This window comes from Rhinopithecus roxellana, chromosome 2, assembly GCF_007565055.1.
Source record: "Rhinopithecus roxellana isolate Shanxi Qingling chromosome 2, ASM756505v1, whole genome shotgun sequence".
Lineage (NCBI taxonomy): Eukaryota > Metazoa > Chordata > Mammalia > Primates > Cercopithecidae > Rhinopithecus > Rhinopithecus roxellana.
In genome coordinates this window covers 468,213-490,850 of record NC_044550.1, presented here as the reverse complement: position 1 = coordinate 490,850, position 22,638 = coordinate 468,213, and the positions used below count along the sequence as shown (strand labels likewise).

At 37.2% G+C, this 22,638-nt stretch overlaps 1 protein-coding gene across 8 annotated transcripts in view; it reads left to right on the top strand.

Moving 5' to 3' along the window:
• FAM13A (family with sequence similarity 13 member A) overlaps positions 1 to 22,638 on the top strand; it is a 405,569-nt gene that overhangs the window by 269,394 nt on the left and 113,537 nt on the right. For all 8 annotated transcript variants that reach the window (XM_030914589.1, XM_030914582.1, XM_030914592.1 and 5 more), the window contains one exon: positions 6,678 to 6,841. In XM_030914589.1, coding sequence (XP_030770449.1) covers positions 6,678 to 6,841 — 164 coding nt within the window. The remainder of the gene's footprint in view (positions 1 to 6,677; positions 6,842 to 22,638) is intronic.

Below are 22,638 nucleotides of genomic sequence, written 5' to 3'. Positions count from 1 at the left end.
CTATTCTATGAGGCAGGGCTATAGCAGTTAACAAAACCCACAAACATTTCTGCTGGAATGCCACTTCCCAGTTTGCAGAAGAGAGAGGAGCTGAGAGGGGCAGAGTTGAGGAAAACAAAGAACTAAGGAGTAGTACTTACTTGGGCCACACTGTGAACCTGTAATTGATTTGATCTCTTATATTTCAAGATAAGCTTCGTTTTATTTTGTTTTTTTTTTTAGTTTTTTGGGTTTTTTATTTGAGACAGAGTCTCGCTGTGTTGCCCAGGCGGGAGTGCACTGGTATGATCTTCACTCACTGCAACCTCCGCCTCCCAGGTTCAAGTGATTCTCCTGCCTCAGCCTCCTGAGTAGCTAGCATTGCAGGCATGCACCACCACGCCTGGCTAATTTTTTAATTTTTAGTACAGACAGTTTTACCATGTTGGCCAGGCTGGTCTCGAACTCCTGGCCTCAAGTGATCCGCCTGCCTTGGCCTCCGAAAGTGCTGGGATTTCAGGGGTGAGCCACCACGCTAGGCCTCAACATAAACTTTTTGAAAAGTATAAAATTTCTTTTTTCTCATATATGAGTGATTTTTCTAACAAAGTTAAATTGAGTTATGCTGAAATACAGACTTGCTCTAAAACTTGGATCAAGATGAGATTTTAATTAGTTTTAACTGTTTAACATTGTCCCATTTTTACTATTATAAAAAAAGATAAGCATGTGTAAGAAACTACTCCCTCCTAAAAATATATATTCCCTAAAGCATGTTAATAATTTTCTCAGAAAAAAAAAACTGGAGAGTTAGTTAGCTAGTACTGTGGCTGGCACAGGAGGGATTCATTAAATTATCTATGAGGAGAGTAGCAGCAGTTTAGTAAACAAATCTGTTTTTTAGAAAGCTAAATGAAACATGTTTTTAAGCAAAAACAAAGGACTTTTTATGACTTAGAGTTTTTTGTGGTCTTTAAATAAAAACTGTGGTTTTTTTTATTTTTGCAAATTCAGAACTAAGCATCTCTTTTCTGGTACTTTGTTATTTCACATTTCTTCTTATGAAGATTATGAGTTTAACGAACATTAAAGAGAGGCAAGAAGCTTTGCCATCTTCCATACAAGTGACAGGTGGAGGAGAGAAGAGGCCAAAGATAATGGGGACGACTGGCTAAATTTCTTTAGAAAGTCTAAGTGTTAAAAGTTAGTGCTACTCCTTTTGTCCTTCTATCTCAATTTTTCATAATCATTTGAGCCTTGAACATAATTTTCTGTCCTTTCCTAATCACTTCTCAAAGAACCTGATGAAGAATATAGAGTCCATGAAAAGAATACCGTTAGAGTTTGGGTTTTTTGGTTTTTTGTTTGTTTGTTTCTTTTGGAGGTGGGGATGTTGAGACAAGGTCTCACTCTGTCACACAGACGGGAGTGCAGTGGCATGGTCACAGCTCACTGCAGCCTCAACCTCCTGGGCTCAAGCCATTCTCCCACCTTAATCTCCCAGGTAGTTGGGACTACTGGTGAACACCACAATGCCTGGCTATTTAAAAATATATATATATATTTTGTAGAGACAGGGTCTCACTATGTTGCTGAGACTGGTCTCCACCTCCTGGTCTCAAGCGATCCCCCCATCTCGGCGTCCCAAAGTGCTGAGATAACAGGTGTGAGCCACCGTGCCCAGTCCACACTTAGAGTTTTTTTACTTTCAAAATGCAAGCACAGCAACTGAACAGTGCTTAGGGTGACTCCTTAGACTAAAATATCAGTTTGTTATGCTTAAGCTTTTAAAAATTACTTACTTACAATACTGCCTCATAATAGCTTACTAAATTATTATTTTTAATTTTCCTCCCGTTGACTCACAAGCACATTACTTTTCTGGGAAGAAACTTTTAAGTTGAGAAACCTTCTACTCCTCCACAAAGGAAAAGAAGCTGTCCAGTAAACAAAATCCCTCCTGCTTCATATCCACTTAGCATGGCAGATAATTCGTACTGTACACTCTCCCATGGAACAGAGAGCCTATGCTTACAGCTTACTGTTGTATCATCACAGTTATATGAGGGCAATGTATAAAAATTAAGGTTGAGGCATGATATTTTAATGTCTTTTTTTATTTTCAGTCACATTAATTTATCAGGGTAATTTAGTGCCTGGGATCACATAATTTTTTTTTTGATGATGGGTTCTTTATACAATTTTTAAAGATTAGACCATCTTAAAATATTTTTAGTGTTGACTGTGACGATTTGTTTTTTGACTTTCAAAACAAATTATTGTGTATTTTAAGTATGATGACCCTAGTTTTATTAGAGGTATATATCTACCCCCCTTTGCATTTTTATTTGCTAAACTAGCTCATACTATATCCCATAAAAAGTACTTTACTATCTTATTTAAAACTTTGTAAGTATTTTAATGGCTGAGTAATCCTTTATCATGTGGATATGCCATAATTTACATATGATAGTAATTTGTTTATTTAGAATGCTTACATTTTCATTCTATTGTAAATAAAATATGATGAACATATCTTCCATCTAGTTTTGTCCTCAAATTCGATTTTTTTTTTCATAAGGCTATGTTTCTAGAATGCTTCAACAGGTGCCAGAGAAATAAATTGAAAGAAAAGAAAATGTTAACTTCTAATACCCAAAAAGAAAATGGTTGCATTATGGTAGGTAATATGACTTTCATTTAAAATGCCATTTATTCTTGCAATTCCAACATTTAACATATAACCAAGCATATAGACTAGTGGTTAAGCACAGGTACTGAGGCCTATCTGGGTTCTGATGGTAACTCTGCCACTTACTCACTGGAATAAATGAATTTTTTTTGTGCCTCAGCTTCCTCATCTTTCAAATGATAATAATAACAGCTCTTGACTCCTTGGGTGGTTGTGAGAATTAAATGGGTTGGTTTATGTAAATCTCTTGGAACCGTGCCTGGCATAGAATAAGTGCTCAGTAAATATTAATTATAACAGCAGCAGCACCAGGATTTAAGAGAATGTTTTCTAATTTTACTGTCTCAAAGAACATTCCTTTGTTTTTATTCCCATGGCATGTTAAATACTAAAGTACCTTAAAAATGCCACAATTAGAGCTACTGCACACCTGCAGATACATGCATGGAATGTACTCTTTTTGAGATTCCTGGAATTGTTTGTATTTTAGTTGTACACATAAATCACACAGCATATACCTAGATCTTTATCTCAAATAGCCAGTGGCAGAATTCTTATGAGCAAAGTGTTCATCATAGGTGGTTTGGGGGATTTTATAGTTCTTACCTTCATATACAAAAGTTACTAAATGATCAAATAAATGAAGAAATGACTAAAAGAAAGAAGCAAAGTGTGGTGTGAACTAGTGGATGTCAGTTATAATTGCAGTGGAAAGAGGAAGCTGGTCTCCCCAGTCTGTATCCCCAACCCTTGGCCATTTTCCTGCTTCAGCCACATGTTATGAGCGAGGCTGCAGCACATTCACTCCATTTATTACAGTAAGGCTGTTGGCTCGATTTGGAGTCCCTGACCAGCAGGGCTTGCCTGAGCCTCATGGAGCCAGTAGCAACTCTTGCCGAGATAAGGTGGGTCTAAATGGCCTCCTGGGCCCACTTCTTGTCTGTCTTTCCCTCGATTAGAATATGTTTCATAAAAGCATGGAGTTTGCTTTTATGTTAGTCAGGGTTCACTAGAGGGACAGAACTAACAAGATAGATGTTTATATGAAGAGGAGTTTATTAGGAGAATTGACTCACACGATCACAAGGTGAAGTCCCACAATAGACTGCAAGCTAAGGAGCCAGGAAGCCAGTCTGAGTCCCAAAACCTCAAAAGTAGGTAAGCCGACAGTGCAGCCTTCAGTCTGTGGCTGAAGGTCTGAAAGCCCCAGCAAACCACTGGTGTAAGTCCAAGAGTCCAAAAGCCGAAGAACCTGGAGTCTGATGTTCAAGGGTAGGAAGCATCCAGCATGGGAGAAAGATGGAGGCTAGAAGACTCAGCCAGTCTAGTCCTTCCACGTTCCTCTGCCTGCTTTTATCCTAGCTGAGCTGGCAGCTGACTAGATGGTGCCCACCCAGACTGAGGGTGGGTCTGCTCCTCCCAGTCCACTGACTCAAATGCTAATCTCTTTTGGTAACACCCTCACAGGCACACTTAGGAACAATACTTAGCATCCTTCAATCAAGTTGACACTCAGTATTAACCATCACAGTCTCCTTATTTTAACACCATGAAATGTTGTCAAACAACTGTCCTTGTGCTTGCTTTAATATGGACAGGGAACCAAGTCTAAATGTGAGATTTTTTTGGCTAATTAGTTTGAAATCTTACTGCATTTTCAGTGTTTGTATTGATTTTTCATGTCTACTCTTTTGAAAAATAATCACATGCAAAAGGAACTCCTTAATGAAATATATAATAGCATATATTTTTACTTCCATGTTCTTGCTATTAATGTTTTTTTAAAAAAAGTATTCTTGGTATTCTTGAAAATTGCTAAGAGAGTAGATTTTAAGTTTTCTCACCACAAAAAATGTATGTGAAGTAATGCGTATGTTAATTATCTGTTTAGCTGTTCCACAGTGTATACATATTTCAGAACAACATGCTGTACAGGATGAATATATATAATTTTTGTCAATAAAAAAAGTCAATCTTGGCAAATATGGACTACAGAAGTGTTTTTGTAAGTTTATAATTTTTAAAAAAATTTTCCTTGCTTTCATGATTTTATGAGCTTAAAAATGCTCTACAAAGAAATGTCATGAAAAATTAATTGGCAGTCACCAGATTTGGGCAAATTTTATGTAACAACAATAATAATAAAAATTAGCTTTTATTGAGTGTTCACTTTGCTCTATCCTAAATATAGCTCTTTACCGAATTATGTTCATATATTTTGTTTGTTTGTGTTGTTTGGTTTTGTAAATTAATGTTATTTTTAATTGACAAGTCATAATTGTACATATTTCTTCATATATTGTTTTATATAATCTTCATAGAGGCATGAATTTATTCAATATTTATGTTCATATTTATTCCCATATTACTTTTAAAAACTATCTGTTTTACTGACTATCCTCCAGGATAGTCAATGTCTTAAGAATACCTTGTGGTTGACTAGTGGATTGTCTCACAATATAAGTATTTATTAATAGATCCAAAACTTTGCTAGACTTTATGGTAAAAATGTTAACAAGAAGAATAAAAGGAAGGAGAGAGAAAGAGATAAACAATAGGAGGAGACTATAATCTCAATCTGCAAAGAACCCATTGAGACCATATGACCTAGAAAAATGAAAAAACGCAGATTAAAGTATCAGGCAATGTGTAATCAAGCGTAGACTATGTGGTAGTGTGTTATGGAAATTCAGAGTTGGGAAAGGTCATTAAGACCTGAAGTTAATTCCGGGCACTGTGGCTCAAGCCTGTAATCCCAGCACTTTGGGAGGCCAAGGTGGGCAGATGACTTGAGGTCAGAAGTTTGAGACCAGCCAGGCCAACATGGTGAAACCACATCGCTACAAAAAATACAAAAATTACCCTGGCTTGGTGGTGCATGCCTGTAATCCCACCTACTCAGGAGGCTGAGGAAGGTGGAGGTTGCAGTGAATCAAGATCACACCACTGCACTACTCTAGCCTGGGTGACAGAGCGAGACTATGTCTCAAAAAAAAAAAAAAAAAAAAAAAAAAAGACCTGAAGCTTGTTAGAGAAACTCCACTGGAGTTATCTCAGCCTCAAAGGAAGTTAGGATTGGTTTGGTTTTAGGCAGTTGAGTGGCCGGTGTTGAGCACATGACATTCCAGATGTAAGGACAAGCATGGGAAAAATCCTAGACACAAGAAAAAGCTTCCAGTGTACCAAATACAATTGATCCAAGGTTTTTAATTTTTCCTACAATTCTGGCATAATGTTTTTTACATTTTAAAGGAAAACAATATTGATTGTATTTATACTCATTCTGATCTAAAATAAGAGAACATGAGGGTATTTGGGGGGCTAGAGGGAACATAACTTCAGATACAGTCTGAGAAGTCAGTACCCCCAGGATTCATTTGAGACATGTGTTGCCCATGCATTCCGAGATAAAAGAAAACTAAAAAGCTTGTGTTTTTCCTATATATTACCTTAATCAAAAGTTTATTAGATCTTGCTTTGCCCTACAAAAGAGGGCTACAATAGAAACCATCAACAAATTCGTGTTTTGCTTTTTGGTAGTAAATATTTGTGAATACCTTTCAGACACTGGCATCCTTTATTCCAGTGGTTCTTAGCTCTTTTTTCCCACCTCTTTCCAACTCTTTTTTATTTCCTTCAATCCAAGTTGCCAGTCTGACATACTCCCATATCATTCCTCATTATACAGAATGATTATTCTAAGGAGGGGTGGGCCTGGGGAAGATTTCTGTCAGAATAGAAATCTTCTCGGTAGGGTATGGGGTATATAAGATTTGAATGTTCTCCTTGGAAATATTTGTATCTCCCCTTCCCTGTGCCCTTTGCTATATCATTTTTAAATGTAGCTTAAATTTCATTTTTAGCTTGATATTTTTCTGGGGTATTATAAATTGGATTATTGCAAAATTAGAATAAATTGTTTTTTTCTAAAAACTTAATTTGAAAGACTTTAACATTTATCTAGCTCTCCACCATCCCTCTTTTTTTTTTTTTTTTTTTCTTTTAGATCCGAAAGTCCAGGAGTGAGGGATCTATTCAGACCCACAGAGTACTGCAACCAGAGCTATCTGATGGCATTCCTCAGCTCAGCTTGTGGCTAAGCCATAGAAAATCCTGCTTGGAAGACATGAATTCAGCAGAGGATGCTAGTAGTGCCAAGTTGGTACCCAGGTTGGCACGTTTTCTTTATCTACACAATCCATATTGCATTATCCGCTCTTATGTTTAGGCCCACATATGTAGGTATTTCTGCATTGGTCTACCACTGGAGTTTACAGGATATAGATCAGTAAAGATATTTAAAATTCACTGTATGTTTTGAGAATTTTCTAACAGTTCTTATCACAGTAGCATTCTAGTTGTTTTGTTTTCCAGATTGAAACAAGTGATTTAATCAACAGAAGTTATGTTAGGCTCAGAGTTAAAGCTGAATTGTTATTTTTGGATGCTTTCTCATAGTATGTTCAGTGGAAAATATTATCTGCAATTTAAAATGGAGATCAAAGTTGTCACTGGAACCAACTCTCACAGACTAATTTTGAATGTTCATTTTTAACCAGCATGTTGCACATTATAACTGAAAGCAGACTTCTCTGATATACTTGAAGAAAAAAAACCTGCAATGTTTTTTGAGACAGAGTCTCACTCTGTTGCCCAGGCTGGAGTACAGTGGTGCAATCTCGGCTCACTGCAACCTCCACCTCCCAGATTCAAGCAATTCTCCTGCCTCAGTCTCCAGAGTAGCTAGGACTACAGGTGTGTGCCACCATGCCCAGGTAATTTTTTTTGTATTTTTAGTAGAGATGGGGTTTCACCTTGTTGGTCAAGCTGGTCTTGAACTCTTGACCTCATATGATCCCCCTACCTCGGCCTCCCAAAGTGCTGGGATTACAGGCATGAGTCGCTGCGCCAGGCCACAATTTTCTTAAAATAGGTAAATTTGGGCTTGAATTTTATTTACTAGTAGCTTGAATTTTATTTACTACTAGAATTACCATAATTCCAGAAATTATATAATTTTCATTTTAATAATATCTTCCATTATAACTTATAACCTATTTTTAAAATAAAAATACTCCAGGAAGTTGAAAGAAGTCATTAAACAGAGATATAATGTAGTTAAGGAGCTTGCCACTTTGTATTGCCTTATAGAAGACATAGCATTTGAGCTGGATCTGATGAAGATAATTTATATGGTGAAGATGGTGAAGATAATTTAGATAGGAAGAGAAAGAAGACAAGAGTATTGTAGATATGCTTATTTAGGAGGCATAACAGGTATTTTGGAAATTGTAACTGAAAGTAGTTGGAGATAAGGCTGGAAAGACAGAGTGAGGCCAGGTCATAGGGGACCTTGAATGCCTGGTTCAAGTATTTTTTCATTCTTTCATTCGTTGAACAAATGTTTGGGTGGTTAACGTCTGGTTCTAGGAACTGCTTTAAGACTGGAGATGCAGAGCAATGAACAAAACTGACCAGGCCCCTGTGTTAAGGAACCGTAGATTCTAATGAGGAGAGCAATAGAGAGACATGATAGAAAAAAAGACTGTGAGGAAGATGACTTCAGCTCTAATAAATGGCAGGTATTAAGAAATTATAACAGTTTAATAGACTGACACAAAGATCATTTTAGTTTGAGTAGTCAGAGAAAGTTTGTTCTGAGACATAAGGAGGGGGAGAAAGTCTGTAAAAATCAAGGAAAGAGCATTCCAGGCAGAGATTATAGCAAATGCAAAAGAACCGAAATAGGAGAACCTCGATTTTATCCTAGAGGTAATATGAAGCCAATGAAAGTTTGAGCTGGTTAGGGGAGGTGACAGATACCATGGGGAGTTAGTATATTAGGAAAAGTATAACCTCCATCAGTGTGCAGGACAGATTGGAAGAGGTAGAGTTTGGAGGCAATTGCAGTGTTGGTTCCTTCAACAGATGTTAATCTTTATTGAAATCTAGTTATGTGGCATTTACTGGAAAGATTTAAATCTCCCACTTGGGGAGATAGAAGGTGAATGAATAAAAATTCAATAATTTGCCTTAAAGACACATTTGCTATGTGCCTATTATGTACTAGACACTGAAATCATACATAAGATTCAGGCGCTTCTCTTGAGAAACATAAAATACAACTCATAATACATAGAAACATAAAATACAATTCAAATACAAGTGCAAAATAGTTAAGAGTTTATCAGGCAGGGAAATAGAGACAAGGGTGCCCCGGAAGAAAAAGCAACAAGTGTGAGGACATTCAGGACAGTGAGGACAATTTGGGGGAGAGCTGCAAGTGTGGCAGTGGATTCAGGACATCTGCAGTTTACAGTGTAGAATGTAGGGGAAGGTAAAGGTGAATTAAGAGACTAAGCTAAATAGGTCAGGTCGTGAAAAACCATATCCCATATTTGGATTTTCTCTTGAAAATGATAGGGAGTAATTCTAGGAATATAAGTAGAAAAATGATATAAATAGATTTGTATCTTATCAAAGATCCCATGACAACCATGGAAAGGTAAGGAACAAGGAAAGATGATGGAAATAGTAAGAGGTGCTGGGAGACCAGCAAGCAGGCCTTTGGAGCAATTCAGTGCAAGTAAGAGCTTTCGTGAAGTCATTGTCAGTTACTGAGAACAGGCAGGTGTGGATAAGTCTTTGTCCCTTGAGGGTGTGGGAGAAAATAGACTACTGCTTATAGGGGGGCTTGGTCCAGAAAGGGTTGGAGTCTTTCAATGTTTATTGTGTTTCTTCTGGGTTTTTTGAATATCTTAATGAATCAAATGTTGGCAGGTTTAGACGCTTAAGGGGCAGAGCCAGTGGAGAGGAGAAGCTGATGTTGCAAGCCAGGAGGTAATAGAGCAAGGACCTCCAGGAGGGAATCCAGAGACCAGGTGGCCGTATCTTCTGTAAGGCAGCCTGGGTGCTGTACAACCACAAGGACACTTTTCACATTATAGCTTCTGTGAACAAACAGTGGTGGGCGGTGCACCTTCTGCACGGCAGAGAGAGAAGGTCATAAGCAATAGAAGAATTAGCCTTGGCCATTGAGGAACAGTTGGAAAAGAATAAGGGGCACAGATATAGTAGTTATCTTTACAGTTTTCTTCTCTAGTTTAAAAATCATAGTCAAGTGGCTAGGTGACAAGAGCTAGTGTCAATGTTATTTTGCCAAATTACCCTGTAAAGAATTATGTCAAAAATGCCTTAAGTAAAATAGTGAAAAGAAAAATTCAGATGTTTGTTGTTTATGTAATTTTTATTCTTCCAATCAGAAAATGAAAATAAGTTTCCTGCTTCCAAAGTTAACAAGAGCCTCCTTTTGAAGAATGAATCAGTATTTCTGAGATACAAATCAAGAAGTGAGATTATGGAGAGAAGGCACAGTTAGCCATTGCTGTAGCAACTATTTGTTCTTCTGGTTGTCATAAGTTATCCCCAGTTAAAACAAATGCATAGCTGTATTTCTAAATTTCTTATATTTTTGCTAGTTTGTTTTTTAAGACAGGCTTTCACTCTATTGCCCAGGCTAGAGTACAATCGTGCAGACTCAGCTCACTGCAGCCTTGACATCCTGAGCTCAAGCGATTCACCAATACACCCACCTTGGCCTCTCAAAGTGCAGGGATTACAGGCATGAACCACCATGTCCAGCCCAACTTTCTAGTTTCTAAAAGTAGAGTCAGACAACCTTAAAGGTCTAGATACAACAACATTATCCATGTTTAACCTGGCCACCTCTATCACACAGAAACTTTTTCAACTTCCTGTCTCTATCCATAGATCTACTGTATCTGTGAAGAGATGTTTACTTTTTAATTTGATTTACCTCCTTATGAGACAAATTTATCAAGAGATAATTGGAGATAATTTAAAATAAATTTTAAATCCTTTATATATCTTTGAAGTAACCAAATCATGTTAAATGTGTAATATAATGTAATCATATTTTTATTTCAAAAATGAAATATGAAGCTATTTTCATTTGCAGCTTTCATATGAAGCTACTGTACTTGCCAGAACAAGTTATTGGCTAGTTCATATATTTTAAATTAAAAAATAAATGTGCCTGTGTGGAAAATACACAGAGCCCACAAAATATTTCTCCAAATCTTCTACTTAACAATTTATTATTTGTCCTAGTCTTAAATAGTAATGTCACTTGGTAAAGTTACTAAAAGTCACTGAATTGTAGAAATAGGTGGGCTTTATGATATGTAAAATATACTTCAATAATACTGTTTAAACAAATACAAATGCAAAAAAAGCTGGAGTGAGGAAGGATATGCTTTAACAAGAATGTCACTTGATTACAAAATGCTAAAAATACAGCCATTGTTATTAAGTCAATACTGTCTGCAGAGAGAGTTATTTTGTTATATTTTAAGAGATTTTTGTCCTTCATACTTTTCTTTGACTACATCAGAGCATGGTGGCGGGAATAAAGGTCAGGTTCTCATGAAAGGTGATTCCTAAGCAGGGAGAGGAAGAGGGGAAAAATGCTCTTTGTTTTCTCATCCTGGCAGGATTCCAATTTGTAGCTTACTGTACTGTAATCAAAAGTTATTGAAGTAATCAGTATTTCGGGGAGATGTTAAAACAGAAAGAAAAGACTGAAATGTCTTGGAAGTTTCTTTAAAAAAAACATAGTTCCATTGTTTGTTTAAGCAGAAAAGTTAACCAGTTTGCTACTAGGATTAAGACAAGCTCTGTGACTCTAGGAAAATTGTCATTAGGTTTGAGTGTAAACAGAAGTTCATGGCCTTCTTTCAAGGTACTGTAGATAAGCTCACAATTGATGAAAGTTTTGTACTCGGGTGTCTCATAAAGAGATTAATATTAAATATTTTTATTTTCTATAATGAGAATAAAGAAATAGCTACCACTATTCCAAGTATTTCTCTAAAATAATATGAAGAATACATAAGGAAAATGTCTTTGCTTATGTTACAGATGTGTTCTTAATTTGATAGATAAATGAGGGAAACATAATAAATCACTTTTCAATGTATATTAAAAATAAATCGTACCGTGGGAGAGTGTGTTTCAGGTGAGAGTTGTTCTATTCTAAAAGTACTTTCTTATCTATTTATTCCTTTTCCCAACACTTTTTCATTATTTAGGAAATACATTCTTGTTAAAAAATTTAATACATCACTGATGGCTAAAGTTCCCTTTGATTCTCTTGCTTCATGATTCTAATTCACTCCTTTCTCCCCCAGGGGTAACTGCTATTATAGGTTTGGTAATGTGTTCTTCCAGACTTATTTCTATGGATTTCCCCAGGAATGTATCTCACACATTTTTCAATTTTTTAAAAAATTTTCATTTAGTAAATGTGTTGTGGTGCTTCACAGATTCTTGAAAATTCTCCTATTTCCTGTATTGCTTCCTCCTCCTGCGATGTTCCTTCGCCCTTCTGTCCAAATTGCAGCGTCCTCAAAGTCTCCTTCCTGGGCTGTCTGCTCTGTATGTCTGCTGTTCCTTCCATGGCTAATCTAGTGCCACAGGAGGAAAAAAATAGAAATCAGTATCTCAGGCCTGAGCTCAGTCCTAAGCCTCCAACGCCTGCCAGACATTTTTTTTTTTTTTCTTTTTATTATACTTTAAGTTCTAGGGTACATGTGCATAACGTGCAGGTTTGTTACATATGTATACTTGTGCCATGTTGGTGTGCTGCACCCATCAACTCGTCGGCACCCATCAATTCATCATTTATATCAGGTATAACTCCCAATGCAATCCCCCCCCCCCCCCCATGATAGGCCCCAATGTGTGATGTTCCCCTTCCCGAGTCCAAGTGATGTCATTGTTCAGTTCCCACCTATAAGTGAGAATATGCGGTGTTTGGTTTTCTGTTCTTGTGATAGTTTGCTAAGAATGATGGTTTCCAGCTGCATCCATGTCCCTACAAAGGACGCAAACTCATCCTTTTTTATGGCTGCATAATATTCCATGGTGTATATGTGCCACATTTTCTTAATCCAGTCTGTCACAGATGGACATTTGGATTGATTCCAAGTCTTTGCTATTGTGAATAGTGCCACAATAAACATGCGTGTGCATGTGTCTTTATAGCAGCATGATTTATAATCCTTTGGGTATATACCCAGTAGTGGGATGGCTGGGTCATATGGTACATCTAGTTCTAGATCCTTGAGGAATCGCCATACTGTTTTCCATAATGGTTGAACTAGTTTACAATCCCACCAACAGTGTAAAAGTGTTCCTATTTCTCCACATCCTCTCCAACACCTGTTGTTTCCTGACTTCTTAATGATTGCCATTCTAACTGGTGTGAGATGGTATCTCATTGTGGTTTTGATTTGCATCTCTCTGATGGCCAGTGATGATGAGCATTTTTTCATGTGTCTGTTGGCTGAATGAATGTCTTCTTTTGAGAAATGTCTGTTCATATCCTTTGCCCACTTTTTGATGGGGTTGTTTGTTTTTTTCTTGTATATTTGTTTGAGTTCTTTGTAGATTCTGGATATTAGCCCTTTGTCAGATGAGTAGATTGCAAAAATTTTCTCCCATTCTGTAGGTTGCCTGTTGACTCTGATGGTAGTTTCTTTTGCTGTGCAGAAGCTCTTTAGTTTAATTAGATCCCATTTGTCAATTTTGGCTTTTGCTGCCGTTGCTTTTGGTGTTTTAGACATGAAGTCCTTGCCCATGCCTATGTCCTGAATGGTACTACCTAGGTTTTCTTCTAGGGTTTTTATGGTATTAGGTCTAACATTTAAGTCTCGAATCCATCTTGAATTAATTTTCATATAAGGAGTAAGGAAAGGATCCAGTTTCAGCTTTCTACTTATGGCTAGCCAATTTTCCCAGCACCATTTATTAAATAGGGAATCCTTTCCCCATTTCTTGTTTCTCTCAGGTTTGTCAAAGATCAGATGGCTGTAGATGTGTGGTATTATTTCTGAGGACTCTGTTCTGTTCCATTGGTCTATATCTCTGTTTTGGTACCAGTACCATGCTGTTTTGGTTACTGTAACCTTGTAGTATAGTTTGAAGTCAGGTAGCGTGATGCCTCCAGCTTTGTTCTTATGACTTAGGATTGTCTTGGCAATGCGGGGTCTTTTTTGGTTCCATATGAACTTTAAAGCCGTTTTTTCCAGTTCTGTGAAGAAACTCATTGGTAGCTTGATGGGGATGGCATTGAATCTATAAATAACCTTGGGCAGTATGGCCATTTTCACGATATTGATTCTTCCTATCCATGAGCATGGTATGTTCTTCCATTTGTTAGTGTCCTCTTTGATTTCACTGAGCAGTGGTTTGTAGTTCTCCTTGAAGAGGTCCTTGACATCCCTTGTAAGTTGGATTCCTAGGTATTTTATTCTCTTTGAAGCAATTGTGAATGGAAGTTCATTCATGATTTGGCTCTCTGTTTGTCTGTTACTGGTGTATAAGAATGCTTGTGATTTTTGCACATTAATTTTGTATCCTGAGACTTTGCTGAAGTTGCTTATCAGCTTAAGGAGATTTTGGGCTGAGACAATGGGGTTTTCTAAATATACAATCATGTCATCTGCAAATAGGGACAATTTGACTTCTTCTTTTCCTAACTGAATACCCTTGATTTCTTTCTCTTGCCTGATTGCCCTAGCCAGAACTTCCAAGACTATGTTGAATAGGAGTGGTGAGAGAGGGCATCCCTGTCTTGTGCCAGTTTTCAAAGGGAATTTTTCCAGTTTTTGCCCATTCAGTATGATATTGGCTGTGGGTTTGTCATAAATAGCTCTTATTATTTTGAGATACGTTCCATCAATACCGAATTTATTGAGCGTTTTTAGCATGAAGGGCTGTTGAATTTTGTCAAAAGCCTTTTCTGCATCTATTGAGATAATCATGTGGTTCTTGTCTTTGGTTCTGTTTATATGCTGGATTACGTTTATTGATTGGCAAATGTTGAACCAGCCTTGCATCCCAGGGATGAAGCCCACTTGATCATGGTGGATAAGCTTTTTGATGTGCTGCTGAATCCGGTTTGCCAGTATTTTATTGAGGATTTTTGCATCGATGTTCATCAGGGATATTGGTCTAAAATTTTCTTTTTTTGTTGTGTCTCTGCCAGGCTTTGGTATCAGGATGATGTTGGCCTCATAAAATGAGTTAGGGAGGATTCCCTCTTTTTCAATTGACTGGAATAGTTTCAGAAGGAATGGTACCAGCTCCTCTTTGTACCTCTGGTAGAATTCAGCTGTGAATCCATCTGGTCCTGGACTTTTTTTGGTTGGTAGGCTATTAATTATTGCCTCAATTTCAGAGCCTGCTATTGGTCTATTCAGGGATTCAACTTCTTCCTGGTTTAGTCTTGGAAGAGTGTAAGTGTCCAGGAAATTATCCATTTCTTCTAGATTTTCTAGTTGATTTGCGTAGAGGTGTTTATAGTATTCTCTGATGGTAGTCAGGATATATCTTAAACTCGCTATGCCCAAACAGAACTCACTCTCATTTTTCCCTCTCAACTTTGCTCTGTATTTCATTCTCCCAACCACCAGACTGAAAACCTTTTCTATCATCAGTCACCAAACCTTGTCAGTGTTTTTTTTTTCAATGTCTCCAACATCCCTTTCCTCATATTTTTTCCTCATTATCTCAACCCTAATGTAGGTCTCCATCACCTTGTGGTTAGATAATTATTACATTTTATCCATCTCAGTAATGTACTGGTTTCATTTTTGTCATACAAATTATTCCACTACCTCCGTCTTCAACTCTTAACTCTATATGATGGCTTCTGGTTCTGTATTTCCCATTCAGAATTTTCTACTGAGCCACACTTATGTCACTCTAACTAGCAGACGTGTCTTCCCAGTCCCTCAGATAACCCAAACCCTTCCCCTTCTCCCTACCCCTGTCATCCAGTCATAGCCAGCCAACTCCAGAATGCTCTTTGACAGCCTCACTGCTCACTGCCTTTATTGGGCCCCACAGCTTCCTCACCCCTTACCATCTCCACAGACACAGGAGTTTAAACAGACTCCACTCCTGCTCAGAACTATATAGTGGCTTACTCGTGCCTAGCCTACAAAGAGCTCCTTGCTCTGCCCGCTACCTGCCTCTCCAGCTGTCTATCCCCCAACTCTATACTTGTCTTTTTCGCATACCTAGAGCCGTCAGAGAACCCACACTTTCCAGGACTGTCTTGGTTCCAGATAGTCTATTCATGATCCGATCATGTGTCATATTTTGTCTTGATACTTGCTTTACAAATTATAATAACCCTATGTATAACATCTTTTGGCTATATCACACTTCTGTCAGGCAGCCCTGTAACAATAATGTCAGATCTTCAAAATGACCTTGGAAGAAGAACCTATGATTCTGAAAAGGTTATTCATTTCACAAATATTTATTGAGTTAGGTGAATTATCTAAAATCATGTAATTATAGAGTCAGGCTGAGATTAAATACAGTTTCAGGCTGTGATTATTTCACTGTTATTTCCTACCTGACTTCTACCTTGAGTTCCTTTCCCATATAAAAAGTATGTGTTTATATTTTCTTTCCAACCTGCTTATGAGTTTCTGAAGAAGAGAGACTGTGTGTTAGTCTCCTTTGTGTCCACGCTAGTACCGGGGGGCATGTCCTCAGTTGCTGCTGCCCTAGTTGTTGTTGTGATTTTGTTATATATGCCCACTTTGAATTTGAATTCCACTGTCAGATGAGAACGCTGACCTTTCTTCATCTAGCTGACCTAGACCTAGGTTAGACATTGAAGTCTGACTCTAAAATAATATAATTTTTTAATGTGTCAGTTTTCTCTCTTCAGGTCCTTGGAAAGTACTGACCCAGAGGAATCCTGTACTGCACACCCTTAGAGATACTACAGAAGTCAGGACAGCCATGCGCTCTCATTGTCCCCACATAGTCGCTGTCCATCTTGTTACATGTCTGTCCATCTATCTGGGAGAACTCCATCGTTTTACAAGGCTTGTAATATTTCTATGCAGCTCTCTGCACTTGTGGCAGAAAGTTTGTGCCTTGTGACACTTGTCAAAGAACACTTTATAATTTAATAATGTATTACAATAGTGCATTTCATGAGAATCAAACTTTCAGCAATATTAATAATGAATCAGTGTTTACAACGTTAACTGTAACCATTGCCCTTCAGGGTATCTAATCTGCAATTAAATATGACTGACTTCATTTCTGAAGTCCAGCCAGCAAAAAAAGCAGTCATAACTATCCTGTGTTTGTACTTCATAAAGGGCACTCCAATTACTTCCTGAACATGTGTTTGTTCCCTTACAGTGTTTCACTCTCTGCTACTTGGAGCCAAGTTTCAGAATTTTTTAATTGACTACTGAAGCTGAAATGAAGCAAGGATTCTTAGATACGAGATTTATAATCATATGTACAATATAATTTGAAAAATTACCAAATATCGTAGCCGACTGCATGGGCAGCTAAAGTAGCACCCGTATGAATGAGGGAGCGTCTCAGGCTGCCTTATGAGAAGCACAGTGTGCACTTCAGCACGCAGTTCCCCTGCAGAACTGCCATTTCCTGGTATGTTTCTACTCTCTGACTTTCGTAAGAAAGATGTATTGAAAGGTAGACTGGAAAAGGGCCCCAACCTCTCAAACTGGATTAGAAGAAATATCTAACTGTATCTTTGCATGCAGACCATTTTGTAATTTATTCTTGACCGCCACTAGCTCCCATGAAAAAATATCCCAAGGCCTTAGGTAAACTATTTCATATAAGTGAAATATCTATTAAAAATATTTTCTAGGCTTAACTCCAGTCTCCTTTTCAAATGAAAGTCTCCGATATTTCAGTATTTTGATTATTAAAGAACAAATTGTTCTCTACTCATTCACCAAAGTCTGCCCTTCAATACAATTGCTATGACTACTTGAATTTTGACATTTTACTGGAATCCAAACTTCAATTAAATTTTTTTTCTAATTCTGTTTACAGTATGAGTAGTTAATGAAATGGTAGATAAGTAATGGCAAAGGAATGTATTGTCGTGTCTTCAGATAATTTCTAGTGGCATTTAGATCAACAGAGTATATCTGGACTCCTGTGATCTTAGCTGGATTTATTTTACTAATTCAAAGTTAACAGATTGATATTGGGCACAATCTATGTACTGCACATATGCACTGGGCCCTGAGGGGCCAGACAGAACTAAGGTGTGGTATGTATTGTTAGGTGTCTACCATCTACCAGTCCATTAATTGAGACAAACTTATACATGATTAAAAATAGTATGTAATAGAAAGATATTTAAAAGCAGCACAACAGAAGTGATGTAAAAGCAAAGAGGACTTGTTAAATAAAGTTCAAGGTCTTCAAAGGTCTTTAAAAATCTGGCTAAGCCTGCCTTCCTGGTTAATGCTTCTATGGTTCTTCATCCTATATCTGAGCTACATTACAACCACATTATTTCAAATGTTTCCCAGTAGTTTCACAGTTTCGTATCTCTGCTGACATTTTCCCTTTTATCTGGAGTGTCCTTCTCCCATTTTGTCAATAGTCAGTTTAAATTTCTTCTTGTCTATGAAGTTCCCTCTAACTCTTGCACATTTTATATAAATAGAATCACATAATATGTGTTCTTTTGTGTCTCTGTTCTTTCACTTAGCATATGTTTTGAAGGTTCATCCGTGTTGTAGCATGTATCAGTACTTCACTCCTTTTTATGTCTGAATAAATAAATATTTCATTGTATGTATGAACCACATTTTGCTTATCCACTCATTAGTTGATGGACATTTGGGTTGTATCTACTTTTTGGCTATTATGAATAATGCTAGGATGAACATTTCTGTAGAAGCCTTTTTATGGGCATATATTTTCAGTTCTCTTGGGTATAAGCCTAGGGGTGGAATTGCTGAGTCATATGTTAACTCTATGTTTAACCTTTTGAGGAATGACAAAGCAGCTGCCTAGTTTTGCATTCCTTTCAGCAATGTTTGATGGTTCTAGTTTTACTACATCTTCACCAACGCTTGTTATCATGTTTTTTTATTACAGCCATCCTACTGGATATGATGTAATGTCTCATTGTGTTTTGATTTGCATTGCCCTAATGAATAATGATGTTGAACATCTTTTCATGTGTTTAATGGCCAATTGTATATCTTCTTTAGATAAATGTCTTTTCAAATTCTCTGTTAATTCTTTATTCTGGATATAAGACCCTTATCAGATATATGATATGCAAATGTTTTCTCATATTCTATGGGTTGTCTTTTCAATTTTTCTTTTCTTTTTTTTTTTTTTTTTTGAGACAGTCTCACTCTGTCACCCAGGCTGGAGTGCAGTGGTGTGATCTCGGCTCACTGCAACCTCCGCCTCCTGTGTTCAAACAGTTCTCCTGCTTCAGCTTCCTGAGTAGCTGGGATTACAGGCGCGCGCCACCATGCCCGGCTAATTTTTGTATTTCTAGTAAAGACAGGGTTTCACCATGTTGGTCAGGCTGGTCTTGAACCCCTGACTTTGTGGTCTGCCCGGCTCGGCCTCCCAAAGTGCTGTAATTACAGGCGTGAGCCACTGTGCCTGGCGTCTTTTCAATTTTTTGATAGTGTCCTTTGAAGCACAAAATTTTAAATTTTGTTGAAGTCCAATTAATCTGTTATTTTCTTGTTTATAATGTTGATGTCACATCTAATAAACTGTTGCATAATGTAAGATCATGAAGATTTACATATGTGTTTTTTTTCTAAGAGTTTTATAGTTCTTACATTTAGGTCTTTGATCTATTTCGAGTTAGTTTTTACATATGGTGTATGGTATGAGTCTAGTTTTATTCTTTTGCTTGTATATATCCAGTTGTCCCAGCACTATTTGCTGAAAAGAGTATTATTTTCCCATGGAATTGTTGTTTGGCCCTCTTGTCAAAAATCTGAACCTAATTTTTCAAAAAACTAATTTAGGATTCTCACTCTTCTCCCTCCCACCTTCATTTTCCGAGAACATTGACTTTCAATTCAATAGAGATGTGAGCATGGTTTAGATCTACAAAATATAATAGCACAGTCCAGAGGTTTTTTTCTTATTTCGAGCAGCAATCAGGAAAGACTGCTTTTATCCTCCTACCTCCCAAATCTACCAACATATTCACATCTGCATCCTTATACTCTGCCTTTTCTCCCATTACAGTGGATGAGCTGAACCTGCACATCTCTAGGGTCAGGTATGTGTATTCTTGTATGTGTACTCTGAGTCTCATTCCCTCTCGCTCAAGGGCTATGTTTCAATAGTCACCTCCCTCCTTTATATCATCACTTTCCCCTTTTTTTCTAGACTAGTCCCATGAGCAAAGAAATTTGCAATAAATAGCTCTCAACATTTTTGTAATCCCTCTCTAGAAACGATATCCCTCTTCTCTGTTGTAGTAAATCTCTGATAAAGGATTGTATGTACTTGCTGTCTTTATATCCTTTCCTCTCATTCTTCAACCCACACACCACTTAATGTGTTCTTGTTAAGAACAACAACCTCCATCATGGCAAATCCAAAGGTCAGTCTACTGTTCTCATCTTACTCTATCTCTCAGCACTATTTGACCCAACTGATCACTCCTTTTTGAAGCACTTTCTTCACTTTGCTTAATGTAACATTACAGTCTCCTGGTTTTTCTCTGGCCTTACTGGATATCTTTTCTTAGTCTCTTTTGTATAAACTTTCTTCTTTTCAAGACTTCTCAAATTTAGAGAACCCCAAGTCTCAGTCCTCTGACGTCCTCTCAACCTATACTCATTCCTGGGTGCTTTCATTCAGTTCTGTGATTTTAAACACTATCTTTATTCATAAGCCTCCAAAAATTATACTTCTAGCTCTAGCCTCTTCATTATATTCCAGGTAGTTATGTCCAGTTGGCAAGACCAGCTAGTTAATTTGTTCTCCCCATCCTCCACCCCCCAGGGCAATGTTGGGGGGCAGATTCAACAATTATTAAAAATGTTAAGATGTTGACAGCAAAGCATAGGGCCCTTCTGAATACGGGCTCTGTGAGACTGCACGTTTCTTTTTTTTGTTTTGTCTCGCTATTTTGACCAGGCTGGTCTCAAACTCTGGGCCTCAAGTGATCCTCCCTCCTCAGCCTCCCAAAGTACTGGGATTACAGGCATGAGCCACTGTGCCCAGCCAAAACTGCACATCTTATATGCCCCTGCCAGTTGAAGAAGTCCACTTCAATATGTAACAAGCATCTCACATTCAGTCTACACACAATAGAATTCCTAATTTACACTCCTAATTTACGTATTTTTCCTTGTCTATTGACTGTCTATTCCATGAGATTGTAAGCTCCATAAAGGCAGGAACTACAATTTTATTTACTCCTCTATACACTCTATTGCCCTAAAGAGTACCTGTTGAATGAATAAATAGATGTGTGCTTTATTTTTAAAAATAAGGTTTGGCTTTTATTTTTATAAATTTGGAATAACTAACGTGCTATTTTATAAATAATTGCTGTTAGATCTATAACCCATACCAGGCAGATTACATATTTAAACATAAAAATAAAAGTATTGAAAGACAATATGGGTATATATGTTATAATGGAGCTGAAAAGGAGTTTCTAAGTGTAGAGTTAAAAAAAAGAGAGAGGTTTCACAGTGTAACATTTTTAGAATTCTAAATGTCAAAAATAAAACAAAAGTCCAGGAGCAAAATAAATAACATGATGATAAGAGTATTCGCATTATACAGAGAGAACATTTAATAGTCTTTATATAGAGAGAACACATGTAAAACAATTAAAAACACACAAGGGAAAAATGAAAAAATGCTATGAGCAGGAAATTCACAACAGTAGAAGTAAATGTAATCTCACGAATAATCAGAGAAATTTAATCTGCAACTCTAAGTAGCTGCATCTTCCAATGTTTATGAGCACAGAAGGAAATAAACACTAGCTGCAGGTAAAAGTGCAAGTACTACAGTGAAATTTGTCACTATTTATCAAACAGCTAAAAATGTGTCTTTTCTCATTAATTATCCTAGGAAATTATTCTACAGATATCATTCTCAATGTGCTGAAAGACAGAGCTTCAGGATTTTTGTTCATAGCACTTTTACCACTCCTTTTCCATATTCAATGCTTAATAATATGGAGTCATAAAATAAGCTGTTACAAATTATATTTTGCTGCACAACAGCAGTTTTCAAAACTTTCGTTTCAAACCCCTTTGGTATATTGTTATGCTTAGGTATATCTGTGGGGGGTTAGGTTTCAGGACCTCCCTCGGGTGCCGAAATTCATGGACAACTTACGTCCCTGATATAAATGATGTTGTATTTGCATATAACCTATGCACGTCTTCCTGTATACTTTTAGTCATCTCTAGATTACTTATACCTAATGCAATGTAAATGTTATTTAAAGAGTTGTTGTGTTGTCTAGGGAATAATGACAAGAAAAGAAAGTCTGCGTGTTCAATAAAGCAGCATTTTTTTCCCCAAATATTATTGATCTTAGGTTGGTTGAATCCATAGATGTAGAACCCATGGACACAAAGGGCTGACTATATTCTTAAATGTCACTGAGAACACAAAGACATTTCATTTATGTGGGCTATATCTATTGATATATAGATATAACTGAAAAAGAGTTTTAATATGTATTTATCACTATTTAAAAATAAGATTTTTAACATAATTTTTGTTTGTTTGTTTTGTTTTGCTTTTTGTTTTTTGAGACGGAGTTTCACTCTTGTTGCCCAGGCTGGAGTGCAATGGCATGATCTCAGCTCACCACAACCTCTGCCTCCCAGCCTCAAGCGATTCTCCTGTCTCAGCCTCCCAAGTAGCTGGGATTACAGGCATGTGCCATCATGCCCAGCTAATTTTTTTGTATTTTTAGTAGAGACGGAGTTTCTTCATGTTAGTCAGGCTGGTCTCGAACTCCTGACCTCAGTTAATCTGCCCACCTTGGCCTCCCAAAGTACTGGGATTACAGGCATGAGCCACCACGCCTGGCAAAGGCTGACAATATTCTTAAA